Source organism: Oncorhynchus mykiss, chromosome 7, assembly GCF_057628025.1.
Source record: "Oncorhynchus mykiss isolate SJ-2025 chromosome 7, ASM5762802v1, whole genome shotgun sequence".
Taxonomy (NCBI): Eukaryota; Metazoa; Chordata; class Actinopteri; order Salmoniformes; family Salmonidae; genus Oncorhynchus; species Oncorhynchus mykiss.
The window spans coordinates 40,803,621-40,820,148 of NC_143028.1; the positions used below are offsets into that span (position 1 = coordinate 40,803,621).

General features: G+C 42.1%; 1 protein-coding gene across 14 annotated transcripts in view; it reads left to right on the forward strand.

Annotated features, from left to right (window-relative positions):
• LOC110527879 (FERM domain-containing protein 4B) overlaps positions 1-16,528 on the forward strand; it is a 62,671-nt gene that overhangs the window by 28,727 nt on the left and 17,416 nt on the right. For 9 of the 14 annotated variants that reach the window (XM_090240967.1, XM_090240965.1, XM_090240968.1 and 6 more), the window contains exons 6-7: positions 1,258-1,314; positions 1,680-1,702. In XM_090240967.1, the coding sequence (XP_090097093.1) occupies positions 1,258-1,314; positions 1,680-1,702 (80 nt within the window). Of the gene's footprint in view, positions 1-1,139; positions 1,315-1,679; positions 1,703-16,528 lie in introns of those variants that run through there. The other 5 variants (XM_090240975.1, XM_090240970.1, XM_090240973.1 and 2 more) reach the window with 3 other exon arrangements.

Genomic DNA, 16,528 nt, shown 5'->3' on the forward strand with positions numbered 1-16,528 from the left:
AGAGAAATTAACATTCAATTATTTGTCAACAGCTAAACATTCCTGCAGTCAGCATGCCAAATGCACGCTCCCTCAACCTGAGACATGTGCAGCATCGTGCTGTGTGACAAAACTGCACATTTTAGAGTGGCCTTTTATTGTTCCCATCACAAGGTGCACTTGAGTAATGATCCTGCTGTTTAATCAGCCAATTGATATGCCACACCTGTCAGGTGGATTATCTTGGCAAAGGAGAAATGATCATTAACATGGATGTAAACAAATTTGTGCATTTGAGAGAAATGAGCTTTTTGTGTGTATGGAACATTGCTGGGATCTTTTATTTCAGCTCATGAAACATGGGACACTTTACATGTTGCATTTATATTTTTGTTCAGTGTGTGTGTCTGTGTGTGAATGTGTGTGTATATATATATATATATATATATATATATATATATATATATATATATATATATATGTATCAGTATGTATGAGTAGCCAACAGCCATTTGCATTTGTTTATCACCTACAGTTGCCGAATTACTTAAGAGGAAACGATGGATCCCATTCCCAATAGTTCAGATGTGATAGGGGGTACATGTTTTGCTATCTGGGAGGCTACCCATGTATTTACGCGCCCTTGATCATCTCCACGCCACGGAGATAGTCTTACATCTTGAGCAGCCTGTCTGCCTTTCTACTTTAGAGGGTACTAGCAAGCTAACAACAGCCCCACCGTGTCCTCCATCGAGTGACCTAAAAACTTCACGCACACTGCCAATTCATAACCCTGTATTGAACTTAACATAAATCCATTTGATATCATACACACTATACATACGTTATGGGATACGTGCATTTTGTGGATAGTGATCCAACGTTGCCAGGAGTAACTTTTTTCCCCCTGGTCACTGGAGGAACGTGAACCTGCTCTCAGAATGTACCATTTTGATAAGGGGGTTGAAATGATAAAGAACTGCGATTTATACTGGCTTTTTGTAACTATTGTATGCACGTTCGTTCTATGTTATGATAAACGTAACAATAATTCGTTTCGAGCATGGATGAAGAATATGAAAAACTCTTCTAATATTCCGACTCAACCTTAAACACGCGCACCCATTTTTCAGTGACAATGGTTCAGTCGGTAACTGTGGAGCAGAGGTACGGCTGGTAATGAGATTTGCCTCAAGTCAAGTGCTACTGTTCGAATGTGGTACACTTGTTTTTCCACCCTATAATATTGCAATTTCCTTTTTTTTCCCCCCACGGCAGGAGATCATCGAAGTGGAGAGTGAAAACGTTTTCAAATTAGCTGCTTACGCCTTGCAGGTAAATTTATTTTTGTAGTTTGTGGAGTTGTCATTCATCAGCGATTTGAATCTAAACTGAATCTACACTGCATGCATGCACGCTTGTTACAAAAAAGGTTAGGGTTTCGGAACTTTTATTTTGAGAGATGTGTAGTAGTTACGTTTTTACTTTAATATTGAAGTCGTTTACTATGATTTTAGTTCTTTAGCGTGCAATTATGTTTTGCTGTAATGCTATTCAACACGGAGTGAGATTAAAAAGTGTTCCCGTGGTCCCAAGGAACATTCAAGACTTGCTATGACATAGGCCTATTGATGTTGAAGTCCTCCAGGCTACTTGTTGTATCATCATTCCCACTAATAAGGGTGCTATTTTTTTCCCAGGAGGCCAAAGGAGACTACACAAAGTAAGGATTCACTCATGTCAACTCAAATCGATAAATAAATAATATTATTAGAATACAGTCAATTGTGTGTGAAATTATGATCTGCATGCGTCTTTTGTTAAAGACAATTGTAATAAAATTGCTTAAACTTGCACAGGCTATTCACTCAGTCGCATTTCCAACACCTTTTTGTGTAAGCTTCAAGTTTCTTAATTAATTAAGCAGTCTATAGTCGTATTACAGTAAGCAATCTACGCATTTGTTATTTACCCCATAATCGATGCTTCTATGTAGTTTGACCCACATGTTTGAGACCTGTGGTGTTGGGTCGAAGCTCAGTGGACAACCCAGGCAGGGAGGGTCGCAGTGGTCATTTAATGGTTAATTACGTTGGTTCAGATTTGGGGTTTTATCTTGGTGTTCCCTTAGTAACTGATGATTTCCTTGATGTTGTTCTTTTGGTGTTGAGCTGGAATTTGCTTTACCTGCAACTCTGTTTTATATGGTCCCTGTTTTATGTATTCCCTGTTGATGAAAGCATCTGTAGAACATACAGTGATGCTTCTAGATGCAGTTTTCCTGCTCAGTTCTGATTGCATGTTAAATGGGACGTGTTTTATTGTTTTCAATCTCCATTGCTCAGTAGCCAAATGCTATAGGCTCTACTCTGGAAAACCTGACCTCAATTGCTTTCTGTTGAGTTTGTGTCCTGGCTATTGCATTTCCTTTCCCCGCATCTAGTTCAGTACACTGAACTATGTCTTGGGTTAGATTGTTGTTGGCTGCACAAGATGGCAATCATTCATCTTCTCCCTCAATGTTATATAGAACTAGGACTAATATGTTTTTGTGGCAGTATTAAGCACTTTAAGGCTTGGCCAAATGATAAGGTTTGTTATTTTAGTTGTCAGTTGGAGAGGGCTGAGGTAGTCAGTAAATATTGTCCTGTCTGTCAGAGTGGACGAGCTGGTTATATTGCTGAACCTGTGGGGCGTTTTCCCCAGCTTGGGTCCCCTAGAGGCCCCTGGCCATTATCTGAACACAAGGCTTTGTGTTCTGCTCTGTGAGGAATTGTATGGTGTGAATGCACACCGTGATATTTAATGCTGAAAATGCCTGTTTGTTTCTACGTTAAAGTCCCATCTTTGTACTCTCAAAAACTCTAGGACCAATTTTTTTTTTTTCAAGCCCACCTTTCAGCAAGCTTCAGAGTTGATGGTGATTGTATTCTATTCAGACTGGCCAGTGAAGCCCTTCACAGCTTTGTATTGCAGTATGTTAGGGGTGATTTACAGATTTTCTTTAGCCCTGAGGTGTCAGGCAGCTACGTGAGTTAATGTTTCAGCCTTTGAGGGCGTGGGGATGTGCTGCACTTTGTCCTGACTGAAAGCACAATGAAACAGACCCTGTCAACAAAGTCTGTAAAATCATTGTGGATGGCAGCCTGTCCAACTATATAGCCCAGCCTACACTCTCCTGAGTTGTTCTTAGGCTAATACATTATTTTTTCTCTCTGATGGTTTTCATTTGTACCTTTTTGGAGGAGGAAGGTTGGCAAATCCCCTCATATAACATACGCTGCTTAAGACAGGCATTGCGAAGGGCCCTGCAGCTCTGAGATTAGATGTGGAGGAGTTAGGGAGACCCCCCTTTCCAATTTACAGCCTGTTCTAAGAAGGATGAGCCTTAAGAGTGCAGACCCCACTGGCCCACTGTAAACTGCCAGGCGTCAGAGGGACTAACCATTATGATGTCATCTCTCGTGGTCAAAGCCCCCCCCCCAGTCAGATGTTGTTAGTATAATACATTAGGTCTATAGGTTACAGCAGGGGTTTCCAACCTAGTGGGGCAACAACATTTTGTGGGGGTCTTTCCTTGATTTGAATATATTTTTTATATATATACAGTGGGGCAAAAAAGTATTTAGTCAGCCACCAATTGTGCAAGTTCTCTCACTTAAAAAGATGAGAGGCCTGTAATTTTGATCATAGGTACATTTCAACTATGACAGACCAAATGAGAAAAATCCAGAAAATCACATTGTAGGATTTTTAATTAATTGATTTGCAAATTATGGTGGAAAATAATTATTTGGTCACCTACAAACAAGCAAGATTTCTGGCTCTCACAAACCTGTAACTTCTTTGAGGCTCCTCTGTCCTCCACTCGTTACCTGTATTAATGGCACCTGTTTGAACTTGTTATCAGTATAAAAGACACCTGTCCACAACCTCAAACAGTCACACTCCAAACTCCACTATGGCCAAGACCAAAGAGCTGTCAAAGGACACCAGAAACAAAATTGTAAATTCCCTGCACCAGGCTGGGAAGACTGAATCTGCAATAGGTAAGCAGCTTGGTTTGAAGAAATCAACTGTGGGAGCAATTATTAGGAAATGGAAGACATACAAGACCACCATGATCAAAATTATCATAAAAACGGTGAGCAAAAATCCCAGAACCACACGGGGGGACCTAGGAAATGACCTGCAGAGAGCTGGGACCAAAGTAACACAGCCTACCATCAGTAACACACTACACCGCCAGGGACTCAAATCCTGCAGTGCCAGACGTGTCCCCCTGCTTAAGCCAGTACATGTCCAGGCCCGTCTGAAGTTTGCTAGAGAGCATTTGGATGATCCAGAAGAAGATTGGGAGAATGTCATATGGTCAGATTAAACCAAAATATAACTTTTTGGTAAAAACTCAACTCGTCGTGTTTGGAGGACAAAGAATGCTGAGTTGCATCCAAAGAACACCATACCTACTGTGAAGCATGGGGGTGGAAACATCATGCTTTGGGGCTGTTTCTCTGCAAATGGACCAGGACGACTGATCCGTGTAAAGGAAAGAATGAATGGGGCCATGTATTGTGAGATTTTGAGTGAAAACCTCCTTCCATCAGCAAGGGCATTGAAGATGAAACGTGGCTGGGTCTTTCAGCATGGCAATGATCCCAAACACACCGCCCGGGCAACGAAGGAGTGGCTTCGTAAGAAGCATTTCAAGGTCCTGGAGTGGCCTAGCCAGTCTCCAGATCTCCACCCCATAGAAAATCTTTGGAGGGAGTTGAAAGTCTGTTGCACAGCAACAGCCCCAAAGCATCACTGCTCTAGAGGAGATCTGCATGGAAGAATGGGCCAAAATACCAGCAACAGTGTGTGAAAACCTTGTGAAGACTTACAGAAAACATTTGACCTCTGTCATTGCCACCAAAAGGGTATATAACAAACTATTGAGGAACTTTTGTTATTGACCAAATACTTATTTTCCACCATAATTTGCAAATAAATTCATTAAAAACCCTACAATGTGATTTTCTGGATTTTGTTTCCTCATTTTGTCTGTCATATTTGAAGTGTACCTATGATAAAAATTACAGGCCTCTCTCATCTTTTTAAGTGGGAGAACATGCACAATTGGTGGCTGACTAAATACTTTTTTGCCCCACTGTATATACACACCACACATACACACACACACACACACACACACTGAACACAAATATAAACGCAACATGCAACAATTTTACTGAGTTACAGTTAATGAGGAAATATGTCAATTTTAAATAAATTCATTAGGACCTAATCTGTGGATTTCTCATGACTGGGAATACAGATATCCATTTGTTGATTACAGATACCTGCACCTCAGGATCTCGTCACAGTATTTTTGTGCATTCAAATTGCCATCGATTAAAATGCGATTGGGTTCGTTGTCTGTAGCTTATGCCTGCCCATACCATAACCCCACCGCCACCATGGGGCACTCTGCTCACAACGTTGACATCAGCAAACCGCTTGCCCACGCGGCGCCATACATGTGGGCTGCGGTTGTGAAGCCGGTTGGACATACTGCCAAATTCTGTAAAACAATGTTGGAGGCAACAAATGGTAGAGAAATGAACATTACATTGTCTGGCAACAGCTCTGGTGGACATTCCTGCCGTCAGTGTGCCAATTGCACACTCCCTCAACTTGACATCTGTGGCATTGTTGTGTCAGACAACTGCACATTTGAGTGGTCTTTTATTGTCCCCAGCACAAGGTGCACCTTTGTAATGACCATGCTGTTTAAGTAGCTTCTTGATATGCCACACCTGGTGGATGGATTATCTTGGCAAAGGAGAAATGCTCACTAACGGGGGTGTACATTTCTGGGATCTTTTATTTTTTTTTCAGCTCATGGGACCAACACTTAACATGTTGCATTTATTTTTGTTCAGTATTGATGCATTTATTTTTTACAATTTGCGATTGTTTATATACTGATCTAAAATTATGCATATATCCGTAATGCTTTAAGCTTGAAACAAGAGGTAAAATGCCCTAGGAAGACACGACACTGGTACACATGCAAATAAATTTGGTTGGTCTCTACGACAGTCAGAAGCAGAGTTACGACCTAAAGTCGACAAGTCAAATAAATTGGACTTTGCTTGGGAAGTAATCTTATATAATGTGTGACTCTGTTGCTATCAATTGATCTATTCACTTTCTGTAAATTTAGGGTTCATGTAAATTATCATAACATATTTGGTAATGGAATAACATTTGGGTCTAGACTTTATTTTCCTTACGTAATTTAATAATAATTCATATCTAAAATATGTTTTGTCAATCTATGTAGAATTGCAGGAAAGGAACCTCAAAACAACAATTTTCCTACGTCCCTCAAATGAAACAATATCAAGCTAGTGGCTATGTGAAAAAGGGGCCCTGCGGGGGGATTGGGAGCCCCTGAGTTACAGCACCCCTGCCTGGCACTGTCAATTCACTCACTCGAGTGTAGATTCAACCTGCTTTTACTGAGACTTTCACAGCAATGGGGACCACATCTCTTTTCACACCAGTCTCTTTCCCTGGATTTCCTTTCCAATGAACTACTCTCAGCCCACTGAAATAGCTGACATATGAGTGTTTAGCCTACACGCTGGCTGGCTGGGTGGAGGAGTTGCCCCCAGCCCACGCTGCAGGAAGATAAGACATCGTAATGAATTCCAGATTGCTGACAAGGCGATGTGGCTTCAGAGTAGATCACCCGACAACACCAGGCCCAGCGCCCTATAAAATGTATGCCATCAAACTCCGTAGCAGTGAACTGCCATAGCAGCAGAAACCAGTGAACCTTGAAGCAGCTAGCTTGGGAGCAATTATTCAAGTGAGTCTCTCTCTGTAGTGTTTCACCTTTGTGTGGAGTAAGCAGGTTCCCATAACTAGATCATTATGGCCTCTGCATGCTAGTGATTGTTTAGCTTTTTTTCATTAACTTTGAAGATGGAGAAACCTCAAGTGAGATATTTGAAAATGTAAGATCAGCTCATGCTTTTTGTTTTGTTAGTACGTACATCCGTCACTGTAAATAAGAATTTGTTCTAAACTGACTTGCCTAGTTAAATAAAGGTTACACATCCAATACGTTCAATAAAAAAGGACCAAAACATAAGTATTATAAGTTGGCCCAGTAGTTTAGAACCTGATAAAGATATGAAACACCTGTCGTTCTGAGTCCTGTCCAAGAGGCCCAGTCATATTTTTGAAAAGCTCTCCTCTTAAGTTGTACAGTACCTTTTTAACACTGCATGCCAGAACTGGTGAATGGCTTTTGTTCTGGGCTTCAATGCTCTGGCCTGCCAAGTAAATAGCACTCTTTGGCGATCAGTAATTGTAGAGCAAGTGCTCCCCCCTCGTGTGTTTTGGAGTGACTCATAGTTCACTATCACAGACCTTGATAGTGACATGCAGCACAGTTAGTAAAGAGAGATAACATGCTAATGCTGTGTTTTTAGATCACTTCCAGACTTCTACATACTAATCAGTACTCAAAAGTGAGAGGAAATAGTATTCAAAATGACAAAGTATTGTAGACCTGTGTCTCATTCTTTGCACTGGTATAATAGATTATGGAAGTCAATGCCTGTACTGCACACACCAACCTCAAGGAATGTTGACAATGTATATGTGATGGCATTAACAAACACATACTCTTGAGTAGGGTTGCAAAATTCTGGGAACTTAAAATAAATTCCCAGATGATCCCAAAATTCCAGTTGGAAGATTCCCGGAATCAGTCAGGAACTTTTACATGCTGTTTTACCCACTTCATATGTGTATATACTGTGTTATAGTCAAGGCTCATCCTATATACAGTGCATTTGGAAAGTATTCAGACCCCTTCCCCTTCTCCACATTTTATGTTACAGCCTTATTCAAACTCCTCATCAACTCTAAACACAATACCCCATAATGACAAAGCGAAAACAGGTTGAGAGTTTTTCAACTTTATAACAAATATTTACAAGTATTCAGACCCTTTGCTATGAGACTTGAAATTGAGCTCCGGTGCATCCTGTTTCCATTGATTGTCCTTGAGATGTTGCTACAACTCTCCTGGAGTCCACCTGTGGGAAATTCAATTGATTGGACATGATTTGGAAAGGCACACGCCTGTCTATATAATGTCCCACAGTTGACAGTGTATGTCAGAGCAAAAATCAAGCCTTGAGGTCAAAGGAGTTGTCTGTAGAGCTCCGAGACAGGATTATGTCGAGGCATAGATCTGGGGAAGGGTGCCAAAACATTTCTGCAGCACTGAAGGGCCCCTAGAACACAGTGACCTCCATCATTCTTAAATGGAAGAAGTTTGGAACCACCAAGACTCTTCTTAGAGCTGGCCAAACTGAGCAATTGTGGGAGAAGGGCCTTGGACAGGGAGGTGACCAAGATCCCGATGGTCACTATGACAGAGCTCCAGAGTTCCTCTGTGGAGATGGGAGAACCATCCAGAAGGACTACCATCTCTGCAGCACTCCACCAATCAGGCCTTTATGGTAGAGTGGGCAGACGGAAGCCACTCCTCAGTAAAAGGCACATGACAGCCCACTTGGAGTTTGCCAAATGTCACCTAATGGACTCTCAGACCATGAGAAACAAGATGATCTGGTCTGAAACCAAGATGGGACACTTTGGCCTGAATTCCAAGCGTCACGTCTGGTAAAGCATGGTGGTGGCAGAATCATGCTGTGTGGATGTTTTTCAGCGGCAGGGACTGGGAGACTAGTCAGGATCGAGGGAAAGATGAATGGAGCAAAGTGCAGCGAGATCCTTGATGAAAACCTGCTCCAGAGCACTCAGTACCTCCGACAGGAAAACGACCATAAGCACACAGCCAAGACAGGAGTGGCTGCGGGACAAGTCTCTGAATGTCCTTGAGTGGCCCAGACTTGAACCCGATCTAACATCTCTGTGGAAATCTGGAAAAGCTGTGCAGCAACACTCCCTATCCAACCTGACAGAGCTTGAGAGGATCTGCAGAGAAGAATGGAAGAAACTCTCCAAATACAGGTGTCAAGCTTGTAGCGTCATACCCAAGAAGGCTGTAATCGGTGCCAAAGGTGCCTATGTAAATGTGATATTTTTGCTAATTTAATAAAAATACATAAATATGTAAATTATATTTGCTTTGTCATTATGGGCTATTGTGTGTAAATTGAGGTGGGGGAACAACTGAATCCATTTTAGAATAAGACTCTTTTCTCTGTATATATCAATGATGTTGCTCTTGCTGCTGGTGATTCTCTGATCCACCTCTACGCAGAGGACACCATTCTGTATACTTTTGGCCCTTCTTTGGACACTGATAACAAACCTCCAAACGATCTTCAACACCTTAGAACATTACTTCCGTGGCCTCCAACTGCTTTTAAATGCTAGTAAAACTAAGTGCATGCTCTTCAACCGATTTTTCTGTCCCCACCCGACTAGCATCACTACTCTGGACGGTTCTGACCTAAAATATGTGGACAATTACAAATACCTAGGTGTCTGGTTAGACTGTATACTCTCCTTCCAGACTCACATTAAGCATCTCCAATCCAAAATTAAATCTAGAATCGGCTTCCTATTTAGCAACAAAGCCTCCTTCACTCATGCCGCCAAACATACTAGAGGTCGACCGATTATGATTTTTCAATACCGATTATTTGGCCGATTTTATAAATAAATAAAAATATTTAAAAAATAAAATGGCCTCCACCTGCCTGTATGACCTCCCTACAACGCCTGGGCATGCTCCTGATGAGGTGGCGGATGGTCTCCTGAGGGATCTCCTCCCAGACCTGGACTAAAGCATCCGCCAACTCCTGGACGGTCTGTGGTGCAACGTGGCATTGGTGGATGGAGCCAGACATGATGTCCCAGATGTGCTCAATTGGATTCAGGTCTGGGGAACGGGCGGGCCAGTCCATAGCATCAATGCCTTCCTCTTGCAGGAACTGCTGACACACTCGAGCCACATGAGGTCTAGTATTGTCTTGCATTAGGAGGAACCCAGGGCCAACCGCACCAGCATATGGTCTCACAAGGGGTCTGAGGATCTCATCTCGGTACCTAATGGCAGTCAGGCTACCTCTGGTGAGCACATGGAGGGCTGTGCGGCCCCCCAAAGAAATGCCACCCCACACCATGACTGACCCACCACCAAACCGGTCATGCTGGAGGATGTTGCAGGCAGCAGAAAGTTCTCCACGGCGTCTCCAGACTCTGTCACGTCTGTCACGTGCTCAGTGTGAACCTGCTTTCATCTGTGAAGAGCACAGGGCGCCAGTGGCGAATTTGCCAATCTTGGTGTTCTCTGGCAAATGCCAAACGTCCTGCACGGTGTTGGCTGTATAAGCACAACCCCCACCTGTGGACGTCGGGCCCTCATACCACCCTCATGGAGTCTGTTTCTGACCATTTGAGCAGACACATGCACATTTGTGGCCTGCTGGATGTAATTTTGCAGGGCTCTGGCAGTGCTCCTCCTTGCACAAAGGCGGAGGTAGCGGTCCTGCTGCTGGGTTGTTGCCCTCCTACGGCCTCCTCCACGTCTCCTGATGTACTGGCCTGTCTCCTGGTAGCGCCTCCATGCTCTGGACACTACGCTGACAGACACAGCAAACCTTCTTGCCACAGCTCGCATTGATGTGCCATCCTGGATGAGCTGCACTACCTGAGCCACTTGTGTGGTTTGTAGACTCCGTCTCATGCTACCACTAGAGTGAAAGCACTGCCAGCATTCAAAAGTGACCAAAACATCAGCTAGGAAGCATAGGAACTGAGAAGTGGTCTGTGATCACCACCTGCAGAACCACTCCTTTATTGGGGGTGTCTTGCTAATTGCCTATAATTTCCACCTGTTTTTTATTCCATTTGCACAACAGCATGTGAAATTTATTGTCAATCAGTGTTGCTTCCTAAGTGGACGGTTTGATTTCACAGAAGTGTGATTGACTTGGAGTTACATTGTGTTGTTTAAGTGTTCCCTTTTATTTTTTTGAGCAATGTGTGTGTGTATATGTATGTATTATTTATTTATCTATTTATCTATTTATTTATATATATATATATAATTTTTTTATTTTTTATTTTTGGTGATTTAAAAAAAAATTGATAATTAAATAAAATGTATTTGTAATAATGACAATTACAACAATACTGAATTAACACTTTTATTTTAACTTAATACATCAATAAAATCAATTTAGCTTGTTCTGCTTTGCAATAAATAATAAATCATTAAACATTCAATATTCCCAGGTAAGAAGTTTTAGGTTGTAGTTTATTATAGGACTATTTCTCTCTATACCATTTGTTTTTCATATACCTTTGACTATTGGATGTTCTTATAGGCATTTTTAGTGTTGCCGGTGTAAAAGTATAGCTTCCGTCCCTCTCCTCGCCCTTACCTGGGCTCGTACCAGGAACACATTGACAATAGCCACCCGCGAAGCATTGTTACCCATCGCTCCACAAAAGCTGCGCCCTTGCAGAGCAAGGGGAACAACTACTTCAAGGTCTCCATAGCGAGTGACGTCACCGATTGAAACGCTATTAGCGCGCACCCCACTAACTAGCTAGCTATTTCACATTGGTTACACCATCCTAATCTCGGGAGTTGATAGGCTTGAAGTCATAAACAGCTCAATGCTTGAAGCACAATGCTTACGAGCCTGTTGCTGCCTACCACCGCTCAGTCTGACTGCTCTATCAAATCATGGACTTAATTATAACATAATAACACACAGAAATACGAGCCGTAGGTCATTAATGGTCAAATCCTGAAACGATCATTTCGAAAACAAAACGTTTAATCTTTCAGTGAATACGGTCTAAATATAAGTCTAAATTAGTTTGCAACGAGCCAGGCGGCCCAAACTGTTGCATATACCCTGACTCTGCGTGCAATGAACGCAAGAGAAATGACACAATTTCCCTAGTTAAAAGAAATTCACGTTAGCAGGCAATATTAACTAAGTATGCAGGTTTAAATATATATATATATATATATATATATATATATATATATATATATATATATATATATATATATATATATATATTGATTTTAAGAAAGGCATTGTTGTTTATGGTTCGGTACACATCGGTACAATGACAGTGCTTTTTTTCGCGATTGGGCTTGTTAAATCACCAGTTTGGCGAAGTAGGCTATTAATCAAAGATGATAAATTAACAGGCACCGCATCAATTATATGCAAAGCAGGACAAGCTAGATAAACAACTAGTAATATCATCAACCATGTGTAGTTAACTAGTGATTATGTTTGATTGTTTTTTATAACATATGTTTAATGCTAGTTAGCACCTTACCTTGGCTCCTTGCTGCACTCGCATAACAGGTAGTCAGCCTGCCACGCAGTCTCCTCGTGGAGTGCATTGTAATCAGCCATTATCGGTGTCAAAAAATGCCGATTACCGATTGTGATAACTTAATCGGCCCTAATTAATCGGCCATTCCGATTAATCGGTCGACCTCTAAAACATACCCTCATAAAACTGACTATCCTACCAATCCTTGACTTCGGCGATGTCATTTACAAAATATCCCCCAACAGACTACATCCAGTTTGTTGAGTAGAGCATCACGGTGCCATCCGTTTTATCACCAAAACCTGTATGTTCTCGTTGGCTGGCCCTCACTACATATCCTTCACCAAACCCACTGGCTCCAGGTCATCTATAAGTCTTTGCTAGGTAAAGCCCCGCCTTCTCAGCTCACTGGTCACCATAGCAACACCCACCTGTAGCACGCGCTCCAGCAGGTATATTGTACTTGTCATCCCCATAGCCTAACTGGTTAAATAAAGGTGAAATTAATTTTTTTAAAGGCTGTAACGTAACAATGTGGGAAATGTCCAGGGGTCTGAATACTTTCCGAATGCACTGTAACTACTGCTGTGTACACCTTTTCTGTTCATATACTGTCCACACTATATATATATATATATATATATATATATATATATATATATATATATATATATATATATATATATATATATATATATATATATATATATATATATATATATATATATATATATATATATATATATATATTACACACACACACACACACACACACACACACACAATCATTCATTTAGATTCTGGATTCTGACAATGCTCGTTCTTATGTTTATTATTTCCTTTATTTACATTTTAGGGATTTGGGTGCTTTGTATTGTTAGGTATTACTGCACTGTTGGAGCTAGGAATATAAGCAATGTGTACTCTGCCAACTAAATTAGAATTTGATTTGAATAAGCAGGAAAACCAGTATCCTCCTACCAGGATTTCTGGACAACTAGAGGATGTATTGAACGTTCCTGGAATATTGCAACCCTACTCGTGAATCATAAGTACCAGCACATACAGTTGCTGCCAAAGATATTAGCGCCCTTGCACTTTTCTTAAATAATTCCCTATTTCTAGTAAAATAAGTAGAAATATAATAATAAAACAACTTTTGGTCTCCACCTTGTCATTGAATTTTCAACACAGCAAAACCAATTGTATTTTTGGCATGGACAAAATAATTGGCCCCCTGGGGCCAAGGTAACTGCCTACAAATGTTTTTTAGAGCCATCAATGAGCTTGCTGCACCTTTCTACAGGCATTCTGGCCCACTCTTCAGCAGCAAACTGCTCCAGTTCTTTAATGTTTGTGGGGTGCCCTCCACCAACTGCTGTTTTCAGCTCTCGCCATTATGTTATGGACGTGATTCAGATCTAGACTTTTCGCTGGCCACTCCAACATTTTCTTCTTGAACCATTCCAGGGTGCTTTGAACGTGCGCAAGGCATCATGTATCACAACCGCCCGTGATTGGGAGTCCAATAGGGCGGAGCACAATTGGCCCAGCGTCGTCAAGGTTTGGCCGGTGTAGGCCTTCATTGTAAATAAATTGTTATTTAACTGACTTAAAACCCCAGTCGCATGTTAAACAGCACCCAGGAATTAAAATGGTGAACTTCAAATCCATGTAAGGTGTGGTGACAAAGTTAAACTTATTTTAGAAGAAATAGGGAGGGGGAAAAAGTGCAATGGTGTTTTTGGCTGCAACTGTACATTAAAGGGGCCTTGACACGATGTAACTATTTGAATTACCTTTTAAGGTAGACCCTCTTAACTTAAAAGGGCTCTTATCTGCTTCCACTGAGGCACTTTGGCAAGACATAAGTGGATATTAAGCCTAGTCTGTTGGGAAGCATTAATAGCCTGCCTGATAAAAATATGAAAAATGTTCAGACATTGCACCTTTGCGTTTTTATGAGTTATCACTTTCATGCTGTAAGACTTGGGAATTGAACTCTTCTGTTAAACCACAAACGCATCAACCAAACTCTATACAATACTTGAATATTTATATTTCGTATGATCTGTGTTCTGGTGTCATTATTGGATATGGGGGTTTATTGAACTCGGAGATAGTCATCATAGAGAGATCGAGGTTAGTAATTAGACATTGTAATGCCAGTAATGACATATGTATAAAAACAGTGTAATAATATGTATTCTGACCAATTGGCAGTGTTGCTATTATGGAGCCTTAAAATGCCCCCTGACCTGAAAACAATCAGATAAAATTGTATTTTTCACATGCTCCGAATATAACATGTGTTGACTTTACCGTGAAATGCTTACTTACGAGCCCTTAATAACAATGAGGCTATATACAGGAGGTTCTGGCACCGGTACTGAGTCAATGTGCAGGTTAGTTGAGTTAATTTGTACATGTAGGTAGGGGTAAAGTGACTATGCATAGATAACCGAGAGTAGAAGCTGTGTAAAAGCAGGGGGGAGGTGTCAATGCAAATAGTCCAGGTGGCCATTAGATTAATTGTTCAGCAGTTTTATGGCTTGGGGGTTGAAGCTGTTAAGGATCCTTTTTGATCAAGACTTGGTGCTCTGGTACCGCTTGCCGTGCGGTAGCATAGAGAACAGTCTATGACTTGGGTGACTGGAGTCTTTGACATCTTTTTTGTACCTTCCTCTGACACCGCCTAATATCTAGGTCCTTGATGGCAGGAACCTTGGCCCCAGTGATATACTGGGCTGTATGCATTACCCTCTGTAGCACCTTACAGTCAGATGCCAAGCAGTTGCTCTCGATGGTGCAGCTGTAGAACTTTTTGAGGATCTGAAGACCCATGCCAAATCTTTTCAGTCTCCCGAGGGGGGAAAGGCATTGTTGTGCCCTCTTCACAACTTTCTTGGTGTGTTTGGACCATGATAGTTTGTTGATGTGGACACCAAAGAACTTAACTCTCAACCCGCTTCACTACAGCCCTGTCAATGTGAATTGGGGCGTGTTTGGTACTTTAGTGCATGATCAGCTCTTTTTGTCTTGCTCACGTTGAGGGAGAGGTTGTTGTCCTGGCACTGTCAGGTCTCTGACCTCCCTATAGGCTGTCTCATCGTTGTCTGTGATCAGGCCTACCACCGTTGTGTTGTCAGCTATTTAATGATGGTGTTGGAGTTGAGCTTGGCCATGCAGTCGTGGGTGAACAGCGGGTACGGGTGGGGACTAAGCACGCACCCCTGAGGGGCCATTGTGTTGAGGATCAGCGTGGCATATGCTGTTGCTAACCCTTAACACCTGGGAGTGGCCAGTCAGGAATTCCAGGATCCAGTTGCAGAAGGTGTTTTAGCTTAGTGATGAGCTTTGTGGGTACTATGGTGTTGAACGCTGCGCTGTAGTAACAGCATTCTCACAGGTGTTCCTTTTGTCCAGGTGGGAAAGGGCAGTGTGGAGTGCGATTTGAGATTGCGTGATCTGTTGGGGCGGTATGCGAAGTGGGTCTAGGGTTTCTGGGATGTTGATGTGAGCCATGACCAGCCTTTCAAAGCACTTCATGGCTACCAACGTGAGTGCTACAGGGCGGTAGTTATTTAGGCAGGTTACCTTCGCTTTCTTGGTTACAGGGACTATGGTGATCTGCCTGAAACATGTAGGTATTACAGGTCAAGGAGAGGTTGAAAATGTCAGTGAAGACACTTGCCAGTTGGTCTGTTCATGCTCTGAGTGCACATTGTTGTAATCCGTCTGGCCCTGCGGCCTTGTTTAAAGGTCTTGCTCACATCGGCTACGGAGAGCGTGATCACACAGTCTTCCGGAACAGCTGGTGTTCTCATGCTTCAGTGTTGCTTGCCTCAAAGCAAGAATAAAAGCCATTTTAGCCCTTTTGGTAGGCTCGTGTCACTGGCAGCTCGCGATGTCGGACGATGCACTTATTGATGAAGCCGGTGATTGAATTGGTATACTCAATGCCATTGGATGAATCCCGGGAACATTTTCCAGTCTGCTAGCAAAACAGTCCTGTAGCATCCGCGTCATCTGACCACTTCCTTATTGAGGGAGTCACTGGCACTTCCTGCTTTTGTTTTTGCTTGTAAGCAGGAATCAGCAGGATTGAATAATGGTCAGATTTTTCAAATGGTTCAACCGTGTGGCTCAGCGGTCTAAGGCACTGCATCACTGTGCTAGAGGCGGCACTACAGATCCG